Here is an 18,990-nt window from a genome sequence, read left to right on the forward strand (position 1 = left end):
TCCCTCACAAATGACCAGATAAACAACTGCATCTCAGTTATAGTCTTCAGGTTGCAAGTTTACATATACAATGTACAATATACATATGCAAGTATACAACTTCTACTGCGGACCCGGCGTGGACTTAACATCACCCCTAAGAGGGGAGCTTCTACCGCCGGCCCTGCGGTCTGCGGTGCTTCTGACTGCGGCGGGGACTTTAAATCTACGACCGCCGGCCTGCGGCCTACACCAACCTAAAGCCGCGGTCTCCGGTGAGGAAGAGCCGATCCTGGACTGACTCTGGACTCTGGTCCCGACCACGGGGGGAAATGGAGGAGGACTGGCCAAATTTTGTGCCTTCCACCACAGTGATGAATGCTGTGGTGGATGTTTGTATTAAATTTTTATTGTGCATTGTGTGTTCTTTATCATTGTACCGCTGCTGACAAATTCATTTCACTTGCATTTTATGTTCAATGTGGCGAATAAAACTGATTGTATTGTATTGTATATCACATGTTGAAGCAGCGTGCATTCTTCTCCATATCACCCTTTGTCTCATGACACATTTGAGATGCAAGAAATAAAACAGCTTGAGAAAATGACGAATGTAAGTAACTTTACTTGATTCAAAATCAATTTTTAAAAAATCGCTCCACTTTTTTTTGCGACTGCAATTACCCGTCAAGCAGAGATTTTGCTGATTACAATTTCATTTTGGAGATCTATTGAGTAATCTTCAAGCTCACCACCACTGTTTTATCTGATGCCCGCTACACCATTTGGATTACGAAATAGCCTCTGTTGATTTTGAAATTCCACTGGCAGTGTACGACTAAAAAATTGCATTTTAAATTTAATAAAAGCAAAATACAGTACAAAACAATCCATTTTAAGATAAAAAGCAAAGCCTTTTTTGGAGATTAAGAGAAAGGGAGTTATATAACAGTTTTTTCATTAAAAAAAAATCTTACCAGCATAAAACTCTGTAAAAATATTGGTGCAGATAATACTAGCCTGCCACTTGTCACATTGACATTGCTTTACATTTGATCCTGCGCAAGTTAAAATGAACACCAAATAACTAGTTTATGTTGCAGTAACCTTCCTTAAGTGTCAATTTTGTATTCTCCTTCCCATCCAGGTATCCATATACTGATGATAAAAAGTAACGCAAATGGCCAATGGATGGAAGACCTGGAACTTAACTTTGCACCAGCCAGTCCAAGACAGAGCATGAACACTCAAACTCTCCACTTCCTGATACCAGTCAGTGCTTTACTGCTGGTGTGTGTGTGTCTCTCTCTCTCTCCCTCATCAGTAGTTTTCAGGAATGCAGCAGAACTTGCTTCATCGCATGTTGCATTTCACTACCAGCACCTTATAAATGAAGCTTTAAAGTGTTATAGTGGACTGAGGCAAGTGGTCTGAAGGACTGAAGAAGTTGGCCTCTATACTTTGATTGCGTTATCATCCTGTTGGTTTCATCCTTCAACTGGTCAGTAAGGTTTGCTCCTTCAGTTACTGCATTTGAACCATTCCTGCCTAAACGAGCAAGGTATTATCCCTCTCTGCTGGTGCATTTTCAGCATTGGTTTAAGTTATTGTGTATCAAAAAATGAGGTAAAACAAGTGTGAGAGGAAGATCAGAATGTTGAATTGTCCAATTTTCCACTCCTCTGCCTCTCTAATCCGTCTAACCAGAGCAATGTTCCAGTCTGAATTTCCAGTTCCTTGCTGAATGCAACTCCAGTTAGCCAATATACAGAAAAAGCACATTTCACTTAAAATGTCTTACACGACACGGTTTACATCATGGAACCGTCAATTGATTAAAAAAAGAATGTACAATATAATGATTAAAGAGACAAATGATGGAGATTGGTTTAAGCAATTAGATGAGGAAGTAGAGCAGAAGAGAGGAATGACACCAAATGCTGTTGCTTCAAGCTTTCTTCAGACAAGCAGTACCTTTAAGCAGAGCCACCTTGGCTGATTTCTGAAATTTTGTTTTTAAAAAGGCGCTTGAACACTGCACCATCCTGCCTTGTTGGTGACAGAATGAGGTGTGGCCTCACAAAAGGTTAAAAACAAAGGGGAGCAAAGAAATACAAGCAGGTGCGGAGCAAGTCTGAGTTGAAATTATAAAGCTGCAGTGCTCTGAGAATTATCAGCGGCGCTTTCAAAAACCTTTAACTTCAAAATGAATCCTAATTCTTACTCAGTTGCTGAGCATAGCTATTATATGTTTTCAAGATATTGACTGTTCTGCCAGCCGCACTTCCAAACAGCAACTGCATTTCAAACTACAAACCCAGAGGGGGAGAAATAAGTAGAACTTGACCCAACACATCAAAATATCCACAGACTTCATAAAAGCAACACCGAACTTCCACATTGATTGTTCATTCAGCCCCAGATCAATTTCTTTGCTTTCTGAAAGACATACAAATTAACTGACTGATATCTTACATATAGCCATTTGGCTGTAACTTGTCGGTCTAGTTCCACTGAATAACATGGTCAAGGTTTCTGAGGTTAGGAAAAGGAGGGTGGAGGCAGAGCAGGAGCAAGAGAGGTTAACTGGAAATCCTCAAATTTCATGAGACCACACCTTGCGCGGTTTTTTCTGCACATTGACATTAAGCCTCTTTTACATGTTTGTTTTAAGCATTCTGCATCTCTTGGCCAATCCTGTAGCTCATGATCTTGTTCCAGTCGACTTTCGTGCGGGTTACTGGCAAGCTCCTGCGTAAGGCTTTGAAGGTGGTGTCAGACATGGCATTGTAATTTTCACAGATTGCAGTCTGAAACAAAATACAACCATTAAAACTCACTGGAATAACTTCAATATGAAAATACTTCTGAGGAAGGTGCAAGGAAAATAAAAACTTATTGAGTCCTTCAGAGCAACACTAACATTTTGGCAACATCCATTGCAATTGGATCTTCTCATTTTAATTTCTAAAGTAAAATTCTACCTGTTGCTTCCTGAACTTGCTCGCACTATAAACATTACAAACTCAATGTTCCTGAAAAGTCTCCTTCAGCCTTTATCATTCTCCAGGTGAGTTAAACAGATATTGTATCACGTGAGCTCCAATCATTTATGACAGAACTTGCAGCAGAGACCTCATTAACAGGCTCATTTCACATTCACAATGGATCAATTATTATTGAAACGCTTTTAAGTTTTTCAACAACCCACATACACTGGGGGCTACATACCTGGTAATCACACTCAGCCGCTTCAATCAGTTTCACAAATTCCTTTGCAGTTTGGGTCTCGTTCTAAAGATGAAAGAACAAAGAAAAAGTCAGGAGTATTAATTCAGTTTGAACAGCCTAGCATCAAGCATAAATACACAGCTACTAGATTGCGCACATAACTTACATTGCAGTACTGACATCACACATCGACTTGGGAAATAGCATTATTTCAACTCCTGATTCATTATGCAAAATCCTGATCCCATTTATCCACCAGAATCACAATTACCGGTGCAGAGTCATCATCCACAACTTAGTCCACAAACCCAGCACCTACCTGTTCAACTAGTTACTGCATAGTACAGGGCTTCTCAATCATAAATGGCACTGCATGGTGAAACTTAAACAAAATTGTTCTGATAGCAGTTATGCTTTTTCCCCCCAATGACAATTTTGGATGGTCATTAAATAGACATAAAATGCTGGAGTAACTCAGCGGGACAGGCAGCATCTCTGGAGAGAAGTAATGGGTGACGTTTCGCATCAAGACCGTTCTTTAGATTCCTTTGTCTCAAGAAGAGTCTTGACTCGAAACGTCACCCATTCCTTCTCTCCAGAGATGCTGCCAGTCCCGGTGAGTTACTCCAGCATTTTGCGTCCATCTTCGGTTTAAACCAGCATCTACAGTTCCTTCCTGCACACATGGTCAATAAATATTATTCTTTCCGGCAATGCCCACATCCCATGAAAGGATTGGGCAATGAAAGGAAACCTATTGAATCCCAATCAAAGCCAGTAACTTCTTTACATTGTTCTGAGGATCAGTATCTATTTAAAATCAATTTAGACTTACTGAGATTTGCAAGGATTCTTGGATGTCCTTGTGGCTCATCAACTGAACATTGCCATCTTCATAATAATGAACCTTGAAAGACATGACAGGTTTAATATAGTTTGTTCTGTGTATAATGAAATTTGTACAATCATACAAGAAAGGAGGCAGACCTGAATCTTCAGAACTCCAGTGAGCTGAACTGATGGTGGGTTAATAGTGAATTTCCATTCTGATCTCCAACGTCCATTCCTTTAAAAAGTGTTTTAAAAACAGGACATAATTTGCAACTAACAATATACTTGGAACAAACACTTATTTAGTCCAAATCAACACAATAAGATAAAGTTTATAAAGCTGCAGAAAATACAGTATGGGAGTAAACTAGCTAAAAATACAAAAACAAACAGTATGAGTGCCTACTGGTATCTAAAAGGGCACATGGAGATGAGACTTGGAAATTAATCATGGGAAGTAGAGAAATAGCAGAGATTCTAATAAAAAGATTTTCAGCGGGCATTCTTGGTACAAACTTAAAAGTGTCCCAATAATAATGGATATTCAAAGTGCGATGAGGAGGAATTTAAACCAAATCTAAACAAATACTATTGAGACACAAGGAACTGCAGATGTTGGAATCTCGAACACAACACAAAGTGCTGAAGGAACTCAGCAGGTCAGGCAAACATATAGTGAAAATGGACAGGTGACAATTCGGGTTAGGACTCTAGATAAATTAATGTGGCTAAAGGCTAATGTCCATTGGATCTGATGACCTGCATCCTCGGGTCTGAAGGGAAGTGGTTGCCGAGATATAATGGTTGCAATCTGCCAACAGCTCCTGGATTTTGCATAGGTCCCAAAGAATTAGAATACCACAACGTTTAGTTCAGTTTATTACTGTCACATGTACAGTCTTTTCTTTGACTGAGTAGCATGCAATAAAAAACTTTTCACCGTACATGCAATGATACTGCTTGACTTCGCTTTGCAGCCAGTTGTGGTATTCAGGCCTTGCCACAATCGGCAGGTGTCCAAATGATTATGCTGGGACACAAGTTTGGATTCAAGGTAATACCACCATTCAGGAAAGAAGGAAGACAGAGAACAGGAAACTATAGGCCAGCTGGCCTAACATCTGTGGTTAGGAAATTTCTAGAATATATTATTGAGGTTATTTTGTCTTACAGCGTCAGAGACCCGGGTTTGATCCTGACTACGGGTGCAGTCTGTACAGAGTTTGTATGTTCTCCCTTGCCAGTTTTGACCCCGAGGGTTTTCTCTGGGTGCTCCAGTTTCCTCCCACACTCCAAAGATGTACAGGTTTGTAGGTTAATTGGCTTCTGTAAATTGTAAATCATCCCTAGTGTGTAGGATAGTGCTAGTGTATGGGGTGAGCGCTGGTCAGCACAGACACAGTGGGCCAAAGGGCCCGTTTTTACGCTGTATCTCTAAAGTCTAAAGATTATAACAGCATATTTAGAAATTATAGGACAATCAAGCAGAATCAACATGAATTTAGAAAAGAGAAGTGGAATTTGATAAATGTGCTTTTTATTATTTTATGATGTAACAAACAGTGAATAAGGGAAAACCAAGTGTTTGGATTTCCAGAAAGAATTATTTTAGCTGCTGCATAACTAGTAACTGCATAAGAGCACATGATGATGGGGGTAATGTATTCGCATTTACTCCTGTTTTTCATGTTCTGAAGCAAACCCGAAACCTGATAGTTGTTCTATAACGTTTTTGCACAGACTGGCCTGCACCTTGTCCCTCCAAGTCCTGCAGTGGCCTCCACAATGTTTGGGACAAAGACCCATCATTTATTTATTTGCCTCTGTACTCCACAATTTGAGATTTTTAATAGAAAAAGAATCATGTGTGGTTAAAGTGCACATTGTCAGATTTTATTAAACGGTATTTTTTATAGATTTTGGTTTCACCATGTAGAAATTACAGCTGTGTTTATACATAGTCCCCCCATTTCTGGGCACCATAATGTTTGGGACACATGGCTTCACATGTGTTTGTAATTGCTCTTATTTGTTTAAATGCCTCCTTAATGCAGGTATAAGAGAGCTCTCAGCACCTAGTCTTTCCTCCAGTCATTCCATCACCTTTGGAAAGTTTTATTGCTGTTTATCAACATGAGGACCAAAGTTGTGCCAATGAAAGCCAAAGAAGCCATTATGAGACTGAGAAACACGAATAAAACTGTTAAGAGACATGGCCAAACCTTAGGCTTACCAAAATCAACTGTTTGGAACATCATGAACAAGAAAGAGCACTGGTGAGCTTACTAATCGCAAAGCGCCTGTCAGGCCAAGGAAGACCTCCACAGCTGATGACAGAAGAATTCTCTCTATAACAATACAGAAAAATCCCCAAACACCTGTCCGACAGATCAGAAACACTCTTCAGGAGTCACGTGTTGATGTGTCAATGACTACTGTCTGCGGAAGATTTCAAGAACAGAAATACAGAGGCTACAGTGCAAGATGCAAACCACTGGTTAGCCGCAAAAATAGGATGACCAGGTTATAGTTTGCCAGGAAGTACTTAAAAGAGCAACCACAGTTCTGGAAAAAAAGCTCTTGTGGGCAGATGAGGCGAAGATTAACATATCAGAGTGATGGCAAGAGCAAAGTATGGAGGAGAGAAGGAACTGCCCAAGATCCAAAGCATACCACCTCATCTACAGAACACAGTGGTGGGGGTGTTATGGCCTCGGCATGTATGGCTGCTGAAGCTACTGGCTCACTTATCTTCATTGATGATACAACTGCTGATGTTAGAAACATAATGGATTCAGAAGTGTATAGATACATCCTATCTGCTCAAGTTCAAACAAATGCCTCAAAATACATACACCGGCGGTTCATTCTACAGCAAGACAATAATCCCAAACATACTACTAAAGCAACAAAGGAGTTCAAGCAGTCATTGCATGCAAAGGATATGCAACAGAATACTAAACATAACTACTTTCATTTACATGACATTGTTGTGTCCCAAACATTATGGTGCCCTGAAATGGAGGGACCATGTATAAACACTGCTGCATTGCCAGGAGGTGGTGGAGACTGCTACGATGGTGGTGTTTAAGAGACCTTTAGATAGATACATGGAAATTCAGGGAAAAGAGGGATATGGATCATGTGCAGGCAGATGAGATAATCTCGGCGAGGCATCATGTTCGACACAAACATTGTGGACTAAAGGGTCTGTTCTGGTGCTGTACTGTTGTGTCCTCTGTTGATACTGGATCAGTGATAGGGCTAGCTAATCATAAAGCAAGTATTCAAGAAGAGACCTCTCTCTGCAGAAGCAATCACAGTGGTTGGCAGCTTCAGATTCCTGAACTTTAACATCTCACATGACCTGACCTGGGCCCAGCACATAGGTATAATCACAAAGAAGGCATGCCACAACCTCTAGTTTAAAAAGATTTGACACCTGTAGTAAGTATCCTCAAGTAACATGTCAATGAAGCAACTGTTCCAATAGAATTTAAATCCACGCTTTTGTTCATTGCCATAGTCTATGTGAGAGGCTGCTATAAAAAAATTGTCATTTGTACCTGTGCCTTATTGTACTTGTGCATAGAAAACAAGACAAGGTAAAGGGATCATTAGGAATGCTCTATACTGAATTGGAACATTTGCTCAATTATCATGTTACTTAACGCAGAGGCTGAAGTTCAGAGATTGGCATTAGACATTGGAACTTTATTTATTAACAGTTAAAAAAAAAAAACTTACCAAAAATTATTTGGCTGAAACTGATGATTTTCGATGCAAGCTATAATAGTTTGCTGGCCATTAATTGTCTTACCATATATCTACAAAACAAAATAACAAGTCAGAAAAAAGACCATCAAGCTTCTGTGCAATAGCAATCATCTTTTAATCAGTTTCTAGTGTTTGTGTGTGCACTGTGTACTGTGTGTGCATTGGCTGCCACTTTCATGGAGTCAGAGTTATACAGCAAGGAAACATGCCATTAATCCCAACTTGCCCATGTCAGGTTCCTTCTTGAGACTGATTGTATGTGTTGGGGGGGGGGGGGGGGGGGGGGGGGGGGGGGGGGGGGACTGGAGACTGGGACAGCGGCCTCCCTTCTCTCTGTCCTAGCTTTCTATCTCCTAATCCAAACAGTCTGGAGAAAGTCACGACCCAAAACGTCACCCATTCCTTCTCTCCAGAGATGATGCCTGACGCACTGAGATACTCCAGCACTTTGTGTTTATCTTTAGGATTACATTAGTGTCTGTATGCATAAATTGGCTGATGTGTTTCTTATATTACAATGGTGACTGCTCTGCCTCACAGCGCCAGAGACCCAGGTTTGATCCTGACCTCAGGTGTTGTCTTTGTGGCATTTGCGCCTTCTTCCTGTGAGCACGTGGGTGTTCTCCAGATGTCCAGTTTTCCTCTCAAGCATGATTGTAGGTCAGTGTGGACTCAGTGTGCAGAAGGGCCTGTTTCCATCCCTAAACTAAACAGCAGTGAGGACTTTTTCCAAAATCAGCACGTTGGGTGGACTGCCTTCGCTTCTGTGATATATTTAGTGATTTTTACCATGAGAGTATAAATGTCATCCTTGTTAAACATCTTGTCAATGGAAATGCCTGATGAAAGCAACCATTGATATCCTACTTAATTGCAAACATTGCCCACATTTATATTTGTTTTAATGGCCAGAGGATCTGGGGTGACAGAGGAAGGAAATCCACAATAGGCAGGAAATGGTGCTGGATAGACTGATGGGACTGAAGGCTGATAAATCCCCAGGGCCTGATGGTCTGCATCCCAGGGTACTTAAGGAAGTGACTCTAGAAATTGTGGATGCATTGGTGATAATTTTCCAATGTTCTATAGACTCAGGATCAGTTCCTGGGGATTGGAGGGTAGCTAATGTTATCCCACTTTTTAAGAAAGGCGGGAGAGAGAGAAAACGGGGAATTATAGACCAGTTAGCCTGACATCGGTGGTGGGGAAGATGCTGGAGTCAATTATAAAAGATGAGATAGCCGCACATTTGGATAGCAGTAACAGGATCGGTCTGAGTCAGCATGGATTTACGAAGGGGAAATCTGGAATTCTGGAATTTTTTGAAGATGTAACTAGGAAAATGGACAAGGGAGAGCCAGTGGATGTAGCATACCTGGACTTTCAGAAAGCATTTGATAAGGTCCCACATAGGAGATTAGTGGGCAAAATTAGGGCACATGGTATTGGGGATAGAGTGCTGACATGGATAGAGAAGTGGTTGGCAGACAGGAAACAAAGAGTAAGGATTAACGGGTCCCTTTCAGAATGGCAGGCAGTGACTAGTGGGGTACCACAAGACTCGGTGCTGGGACCGCAGCTATTTACAATATACATCAATGACTTGGATGAAGGGATTCAAAGTAACATTAACAAATTTGCAGATAACACAAAGCTGGGTGGCAGTGTGAACTGTGAGGAGGATGCTATGAGAATGCAGGGTGACTTGGACAGGTTCAGGGAGTGGGCAGATGAAGTTTAATGTGGATAAATGTGAGGTTATCCACTTTGGTAGCAAAAACAGGAAGGCAGATTACTATCTAAATGGTGTCAAGTTGGGAAAAGGAGAAGTACAATGGAATCTGGGGGTCCTTGTACATCAGTCTATGAAAGTAAGCATGCAGGTACAGCAGGCAGTGAAGAAAGCAAATGGCATGTTGGCCTTTATAACAAGAGGAATCAAATATAGGAGCATAGAGGTCCCTCTGCAGTTGTACAGAGCCCTAGTGAGACCACACCTGGAGTATTGTGTGCAGTTTCAGTCCCCTAATTTGAGGAAGGACATTCTTGCTATTGAGGGAGTACAGCGTAGGTTTACAAGGTTAATTCCCGGGATGGCGGGACTGTAATATGCTGAGAGAATGGAGCAGCTGGGCTTGTACACTCTGGAGTTTAGAAGGATGAGAGGGCATATCATTGAAACATAAGATTGTTCAGGGCTTGGACACGCTAGAGGCAGGAAACATGTTCCCGGTGTTGGGGGAGTCCAGAACCAGGGATAAGAACAGTTTAAGAATAAGGAGTAAGCCATTTAGAACGGAGGCGAGGAAACACTTTTTTTCACAGAGAGTGGTGCGTCTGTGGAATTCTCTGCCTCAGTGGAGGCAGGTTCTCTGGATGCTTTCAAGAGAGAGCTAGATAGCGCTCTTAAAAATAGCGGAGTCAGAGGATATGGGGAGAAGGCAGGAATGGGGTAATTATTGGGGATGATCAGCCATGATCACATTGATTGGCGGTGCTGGCTCGAATGGCCAAATGGCCTGCTCCTGCACCAATTATCTATTGTCTAATCCTTATTCTCCTTAGTTTCAACTTCACATGTTTTGATATTGAAAGAGTGTAAATTTTTCAATTGAGAGATTCGATATTGTCATGCCCATTCTTAATTTCATATGCATACATACAGCAGGTCAATGACTATTAGTAGGAAATCTACAGCAAGGTTTTGCCCCACATAAAGATAATCAATGCTATGACGTATTAACCCGCAGTCGTAAACTCTGCTTGAAACAAAGAGAGGTTTCCACCAAATGTTCAGTCACACAAATTGCGTTCTATATTCATAAACTTAACTGTGCAGATGCCACAGGGATAGTGGTTTTTAATGTAGGCTCGCAGTGCGTTATCACAGGCACTCCGCCACGGTTCTATCGCAGTCTCGCCTGTCGTGGGTTGAATATCACTGCTTTCTTTCCTCACATGATCAAATTTGAAGGAGACTTGGTTCTTTGGGTCTAGGAATCTTCCATTACCCAAATCACCATGTTCTGTAATCAGGACCTAGGGACAAAAAAAAACCCCATACTTTAATACTCCCAACTTTTAAGGAACAACACGTCACGGTGGCACAGCGGTAGTTGCTGCCTTACAGCGAATGCAGCGTCAGAGACCCGGGGTCCGATCCCGACTACAGGTGCTGTCTGTACAGGAGTTTGTACGTTCTCCCCGATCTTCGGTTTCCTCCCACACTCCCAAGACATACGGGTTTGTAGGTTAATTGGTCTGGTAAATGTAAAAATTGTCCCTGGTGGGTGTCGGGTAGTGATGATGTGTGGACACGGTGGGCCGAAGGGTCTATCTCTAAACAATACAAGCATTTGTATTTACATGCACTGCTTATATATAAAAAATATTTCCGTACAAGCTTATTAAAATTCATATGTTCAAAATCAGTATAAATGTTTGGGTTTTGCTAAATGGCACCATATTTTAACATTGTGTAGTGCTCACTAAGTGAAGTATGCGCAGATTGTGGATTATTGGTAACTTGTTTTACAGCCAGGTATCTGATATAAATGAAAACTCATCACTATATTTTAAATCTATCCACAACCACCTATGTAATTCATGCTTACAGAGTGCAGCCAAGGAGAGCAATCATTCTCCCAGTGCAATCCCACTATGACTTTCAGATGCCAGATTGAACTTTAATGAGCTAGAACTGAATAGTTCACCAGATCTCCTTATGTGTTCGACACAGCTACTTTGGAGCATAGAACAGTAAGCATAAGGCCAGGTCCTCGGCCCACAATGCCTGTGCCAAACATGTTGCCAAGGCCATCTTATCTGCCTGCACATAATACATATCCCTCCATGCCCTACATATCCATATGCCTATCTAAAAGTCTCTCAAATGCCACTATTGTATCTGCCTCAACCACCATCCACAGCAGCATGTTCCAGGCAATCACCACTCTCATTGTACAACAACTTGCCCCACCTTTCATCTTAAAGTTATGCCCTCTTGTATTTGGTTTTTCCATCCTGGGAAACTGTTCATCCCATCTACGGTGGTGCTGCGGTAGAGTTGCTGCATTATCGCGCTTGCAGCACCGGAGACCCCGGTTCGATCCCGACTACAGGTGCTGTCTGTATGGAGTTTGTATGGTCTCTCCATGGGTTTTCACCGAGATCTTCAGTTTCCTCCCACACTCCAAAGACATACAGGTATGCAGGTTAATTGGCTTGGTGTATGTGTATATTGTCCCTAGTGTGTGTAGGGTAGTGTTAATGTGTGGGGATCGCTGGTCGGTGCCGACTCGGTCTTTATCGGCACTTTATCTCTAAATTAAAAACTAAACTATGCCTCTCATAATCTTATATACTACTTCCACTATACCTCTTTCCACTCTATTACTGGGTAAGGACTCCTTTCCGTTCTCTCAATTTCTCCGTCTCCATCACATTCCCCAGAGCACTTCTGAAATGTCTCTCTACCTGAATAGTAGCTCCCACTCTCCAACAATGGATGGAGCCCTTGATCTCACCTCATCTATTTGTTGAAATTCTTCCCTCACCCCCTCTCCTGGATAAAGTGAGTTCCACAGGATTCTTTCAATATTTTACAGGGAATGATCCTCTTAATTCCTAAATACCAACCACCCCCCCCAACGTCTTATGCAGGACTTGCAGCAAGGGTCCTTTTATTCCTTCCCTTTCAGGGACCTAAACAAGCGTTCAGGTGAAGCAGTGAATGACTTGCACATTTTCCAATCAAGTGTATTGCATAGAGTGTTTACAAATGCCTCCTCTACAAGCACAGATTTAGCAATAGCTTTGCAAAGAGCTTGTATTTAGTCCACAGGAATAACTGATTGCCTGCCTGCCACTTTAAGTCAACTCTCTCTTCAACATTTCTATGTTAGGCCTCCTGATCTGTTAAACCAAGATACAACACATTCTTAAGGAACAACACCTCATCTTCTGGCTAAGCATGTTGCAATCTTCTGAACTAGATATCAAATTCTTCACTCTTCCGTTCTATCTGCATCAGAACTGACCATTTCTGTCTGATGTAGAGTCTGGGCTGTTGGACATGTCCCACTGCCGCATCATTTTCCATATATAGAAACATAGAAAACAGGAGTAGGCCATTCGGCCCTTCGAACCTGCACCGCCATTCAATATGATCATGGCTGATCATCCAACTCAGTATCCCATCCCTGCCTTCTCTCCATACCCCCTGATCCCTTTAGCCACAAGGGCCACATCTAAATATAGCCAATGAACTGGCCTCAACTACCTTCTGTGGCAGAGAATTCCACAGATTCACCACTCTCTGTGTAAAAAATGATTTTCTCATCTCGGTCCTAAAAGACTTCCCTCTTATCCTTAAAGTGTGACCCCTAGTTCTGGACTTCCCCAACATCGGGAATAATCTTCCTGCATCTAGCCTGTCCAACCCCTTAAGAATTTTGTAAGTTTCTATAAGATCCCCCCTCAATCTTCTAAATTCTAGCGTGTACATTACAAATACATTACAAAGAAGCTTAATGTGCTGTTAACTTAAGCCATTTGGATTCACCCTAACAAAGATATTCTTCAGACAGCATCTCAGGTGAAAAGGTGATGTTTCGGGTCGAGAATCTTCTTCAGAAGGGTCTGAAAAGTGTCTCGACCCGGAACATCACCTATTCCTTTTCTCCAGAGATGCTGTCTGACCCGCTGAGTTACTCCAGCTTTTTATGTGTCTATCTTCCAATTACACCAGCATGTGCAGTCCCTTCCAACACAAATATATCCCCTTTATTCTACAACGCCCCATCTTCTCTCCTACTGAAACCTAACTTCATTTTTCCCTTTTCTTGTTCTGACAGGGCGTCTCACATCTGAAACATTAACGTTCTAACAAGGATGCCAAGACTTGCTGAATGTTCCTAGTATTTATGTTTTTGACCATTCGCCTATTTACAGTTTGGACATGCACAATACTTCATTGAAAGTGATATGCTGCCTAATTATTTTGGTATCATTATCCTGATGCACGACCTAGCCTGGGGTACAATTCACCAGCACCAAATGTCTTTTGCTACCTTCACTACTACGCCTAAACAGATTGTCTATAAATCATAATTACATTTACAAACCTTTCCACATTTAGCAAGTTATATCTTTACCTGGTCCTCGTAGCCTTCTAACTTCACAGGAGTGAGCTGCTCCAAATTATACTGGGCAAAGGCTCTGTGAGAGAAAAAAAATCAATTTAATGTATTCATTACATTGACTAGTGACTTTTCACCACTTGCATTTTACATTGACTATGCGATCACCCTTGATACCCTATATATATCAAGCAGAACCCCAAACAAAATTTTCCAAGGAAGATCAACCAGGCTCCTGAATGACAATGCAGAATATTCACAGTGACTAACTTTTAGAGTTATAAAAAGGCACAACATAAAATAGGTTCATCGGCTCAATGAGACTGGTCTAACCATTAACTGCCCATTATCACTAAAACCTACATTAATTCTGTTCTCCCTATGTTCCATCAGCTCTCCCCAGATTCTGCTACTCATCTTTACGAGGTCACCTTTACTGTCATTTATGAGAATGATGCCGGGACTAGAGGTTCTGAGCTACAGGGATAGGTTGAGTAGGCTGGGACTATTGCTTGGAACGCAGGAGTATGAGGGGGTGATTTTATAGAGATGTATAAAATCACGACAGGAATAGATCGGGTAGATGCACGGACTCTCTTGCTCAGAGTTTGCGAATCGAGGACAAGGGGACATAGGTTTAAAGTGAAGGGGAAAAGATGTAATGGAAATCTGAAGGGTACCATTTTCACACAAAGGTTGTTGGGGGTATGGAACATGTTGCCAGAAGAGGTAGTTGAGGCAAGGACAATCCTAACATTTAAGAAACAGATCGACAGGTACATGGAGGGGACAGATTTATAGGGATACGGGCTAAAAACAGGCAGGTGGGACTAGTGTAGCTGGGACATGTTAGCCGGTGTGGGGAAGATGGGCCAAAGGGCCTGTTTCTATGCTGTATCTATGACCTGCATGCCAGGACAATATACTGCGGTAAATTAACCAGTATATCTTTTGTATGTGGGAGGAAACCAGAGCATCCAGGAGAAAACCATGCAGTCGCAGGGAGAATGTACAAACTGCCCAGAGACAGCAGCCAAGGTCAGGATTGCACACAGGTCTCTGGCAGCATCTCTGTTGGATGCATAACTGTGGTTAAGAAATATCATGTCTAGGGGAGAGAGAGACAGAGAGACAGAGAGACAGAGAGACAGAGAGACAGAGAGACACACAGAGAGACAGAGAGACACACAGAGAGACAGAGAGACACAGAGAGACAGACAGAGAGAGAGACAGAGAGAGAGAGAGAGAGAGAGAGAGAGTGTGTGTGTGTGTGTGTGTGTGTGTGTATGTGTGTGTGTGTGTGTGTGTGTGTGTGTGTGTGTGTGTGTGTGTGTGTGTGTGTGTGTGTGTGTGTGTGTGTGTGTGTGTGTGTGTGTGTGTGTGTTTGTGTGTGTGTGTGTATCTTCTCGAAAAAACGAAGCGTTAACGGTAACATTTTTACATATTCCGGTAGAGTTATTTTCCCCTCGAGTCTAAAGTCTTCTTATCTGAAAAATTCTAGCTTTATTTCTCGAGTTATTCATGAAAATGTTAAAAATTCAGGTAAAGCTTTGAAAAAATACCGACTGCCTTTCGCTGATGACGTGACAATGGGAGTGCGCCATCTTGCTTGCGCTGCGTGATGTCACCCCCCTACCCCTCCCTCCTCCTTTGGTTGACGCTCCCGCTCCTCGGCTGCCCGCCCCGCTCCCCTCCTCCTCTCCCCCCCCCCCCCCCCCCCCCCAAGTCCCCCCTCTCCACCCCTCCTCTCCCCGCCTCCCTCTCTCTCTCTCTTCTCTCCTCCCTCTCTCTGCCCCCCCTCTCTCTCTCTATCCCCCCTCCCTCTCTAGACGCGCCTGCGGGTTGGGGGCTATGCGAGAGTGGATAGGGCGGGGATGGGGTAAAAGAAGCAAATGAATAATATTAATATAATATCAAGGTTAGTCCATGTGTTGGGGGGTGGTTAGTGTGTGTATATGACCCCGCAGACCCCCCCCCCAACCGTGTTTTGTGGGGACGGGGCCCAAGTGGTCCCACTTGGTGTACACCTATTAAAAGCCTGATCTTGGATGTGTGTGTGTTTATTTGTTTGTGTATAATCACATCTTATACATCAATGATTTGGATGAAGGAATTCAAAATAACATTAGAAAATTTGCAGATGACACAAAGCTGGGTGGCAGTGTAATCCGTGAGAAGGGTGCTATGAGAATGCAGGGTGACTTGGACAGGTTGGGGGAGTGGGCAGATGCATGGCAGATGAAGTTTAATGCGGATAAATGTGAGGTTATCCACTTTGGTATCAAAAACAGGAAGGCAGGTTACTATCTAAATGATGTCAAATTGGGAAAAGGGGAAGTACAACGGGATCTGGGGGTCCTTGTACATCAGTCTATGATAGTAAGCATGCAGGTACAGCAGGCAGTGAAGAAAGCGAATGGCATGTTGGCCTTTATAACAAGAGGAATAGGAGCAAAGAGGTCCTTCTGCAGTTGTACAGAGCCCTAGTGAGACCACACCTGGAGTATTGTGTGCAGTTTTGGTCCCCTAATTTGATGAAGGACATTCTTGCTATTGAGGGAGTACAGCGTAGGTTTACAAGGTTAATTCCCGGGATGGCGGAACTATCATATGATGAGAGAATGGAGTAGCTGGGCTTATACACTCTGGAGTTTAGAAGGATGAGAGAGGATCTCATTGAAACATATAAGATTGTTAAGGGCTTGGACACGCTAGAGGCAGGAAACATGTTCCCGATGTTAGGGAGTCCAGAACCAGGGGCCACAGTTTAAGAATAAGGAGTAAGCCATTTAGAACGGAGATGAGGAAACACTTTTTCTCACAGAGAGTGGTGAGTCTGTGGAATTCTCTGCCTCAGAGGGAGGTGGAGGCAGGTTCTCTGGATGCTTTCAAGAGAGAGCTAGATAGTGCTCTTAAAAATAGCAGAGTCAGGGGATATGGGGAGAAGGTAGGAACGGGGTACTGATTGGGGATGATCAGCCATGATCACATTGAATGGCGATGCTGGCATGAAGGGCCAAATGACCTACTCCTGCACCTATTGTCTATCTTCTCGAAAAAACGACGCGCCAACGGTAAAATTTTACATATTCCAGTAGAGATTCTTTCCGTGGAGTCCAAAGTCGCCTTATCTGAAATATTCATGCATTATTTCTCGTTATTAATGAAAATGTTCAAAAATCTGAAAAAACTTTGGGGGGGTAAATAAGGCTGCCTTCTTGATCGCGCTGCGAGTGACGTCGCCCCCCCCCCCCCCCCCCCCCCCCCCACCACTCCCCCCCCCCGTACTCGAGCCCTGCCTGGAGCATTGCATCTGGAAACCAGCCCTCCCCTGCCCTCCCTCTCTGCCCCCCATGCCTCCCATGGGGGCTACGTATAGGGGACGGGTGCTTTGGGGGAGCAGATCCAACGGGTCTGCACTTGGTCTAATCAACTTTAATATTCCTCTGATCCTACAAAGTCTGAGGCAAATAGTTGGTGCATAGGGTTAGATAGTGACAATATCATGCTGTATATTCAAAAGCAATACGTAATTTGTTAGAATAAATGGGTAAATAAAGCAAATTTCTCATACAAAAGTTGATGCGATGAGGATGCTGACAGCAGCCAATTTCAATCCGCTGTCACACCCATAATTATTTCCTCAAACCTTGAAGCACAAATGGTGTGGGTTTTCAGAAAATAGCAATAATAGAATAATTGGAAAGTCAGCAAATCTAAAAAGAGTTTTGGTTACAACTGCTTGAGCACAAAGACATAAGCATGAAAGCATGGACAACATTTCGATGATAGTACACTTGCAACATTTCCAAATGTACTGTGACTGGGGTTGTCTGCTTTTTCTGAATGTGTACGGCTCTATATTTGACTTTATATATACTTCACTATATATACTTTAGTTTAGTTTATTCTTCCTACTGAAGCCAGTGAAGAGAAATGTATTACTGCCATTCTCCACCTGCCCCCGACTCCTGCACAAAGATGTACAGTATAGATGTACATCTATACAGTCCTCTGTCATTTTCACAACCTCCAACGTGACCCCACCACTCGCCACATCTTCCCATCTCCCCCCGTCTGCTTTCCGCAAAGTCCGCTCCTTCCGTAACTCCCTGGCCAATTCTTCCCTTCCCACCCGCACCACCACCTCCCCAGGCACTTTCCCTTGCAACCGCAAGAGATACAATACAATACAATACAATTTATTTGTGTCATTTGAACCTCATTGAGGTTCAAACGAAGTTTGGTTTCTGCAGTCATACACACAAGAAAAAGAACCAAGACACAGCACAATTTACACAAACATCCATCACAGTGAATCTCCTCCTCACTGTGATGGAAGGCAAAGTCTTATCTCTCTCCTGCACTCCTCATTCTCCTCCCGAGTCAAAGCCCCCGGCGGGCGATGGCAAGTGTCCAGCGGCCATTAAAGCCGCGCGGGGCGATGTAAGGCCCCGCTCCAGGTAATTTTCAACCCCACAACTCGGGCGGGAGAAGTCGCCGTTGCGGAAGCCCCGAAAAGCGGTCTCCCAGCAAGGACCCGCGGGCTCCCGGTGTCACCGTCCACCAGACCTGCGGTTGGAGCCTCCGAATCCCCGGGGAGAAGAAGGGTTTCGGCCCAAAACGTTGCCTATTTCCTTCGCTCCATAGATGCTGCTGCACCCGCTGAGTTTCTCCAGCTTTTTTGTGTACCTTTAATTGTACCTCTGTTTGATGCAATTTAATTAGATAACACACAAAAGTTTTTCGCTGGCCCTCGGTACATGTGACAATAATCAACCAATACCAATCCTATCTACCACAACATGATAGAGGTTGCTAATCCATTTCAAAGGGAATTTAAGACCCTTAAATTAATTCAATCATTTGGAACATATCTGGAATCACATGTCGGCCAGATCAGGTGGGGATGCTAATTTCCTTCCCTGATGAACCAGATGGCCAATATTACCAAACATTCTGTTCCTCTACTGCAACTTTTCTAATCTGCCATGTTATTCCTTCTACATTTTCATTAGAAACCAAAAGATCC

At 42.9% G+C, this 18,990-nt stretch overlaps 1 protein-coding gene across 1 annotated transcript in view; it reads right to left on the reverse strand.

Annotated features, from left to right (window-relative positions):
• Positions 1–586: 586 nt before the first annotated feature.
• The window catches only part of LOC129708589 (F-actin-capping protein subunit alpha-2-like), a 39,913-nt gene continuing 21,509 nt past the window's right edge, over positions 587–18,990 (reverse strand). The window contains exons 4-10 of the mRNA XM_055654418.1: positions 13,974–14,037; positions 10,651–10,857; positions 7,789–7,868; positions 4,198–4,276; positions 4,046–4,117; positions 3,211–3,273; positions 587–2,789 (exon numbers count right to left, since the gene is read on the reverse strand). Of these exons, the coding sequence (XP_055510393.1) occupies positions 2,649–2,789; positions 3,211–3,273; positions 4,046–4,117; positions 4,198–4,276; positions 7,789–7,868; positions 10,651–10,857; positions 13,974–14,037 (706 nt within the window). The 3' untranslated portion in view covers positions 587–2,648. The remainder of the gene's footprint in view (positions 2,790–3,210; positions 3,274–4,045; positions 4,118–4,197; positions 4,277–7,788; positions 7,869–10,650; positions 10,858–13,973; positions 14,038–18,990) is intronic.

The sequence above is a fragment of the Leucoraja erinacea genome, chromosome 24, assembly GCF_028641065.1.
Source record: "Leucoraja erinacea ecotype New England chromosome 24, Leri_hhj_1, whole genome shotgun sequence".
NCBI lineage: Eukaryota > Metazoa > Chordata > Chondrichthyes > Rajiformes > Rajidae > Leucoraja > Leucoraja erinaceus.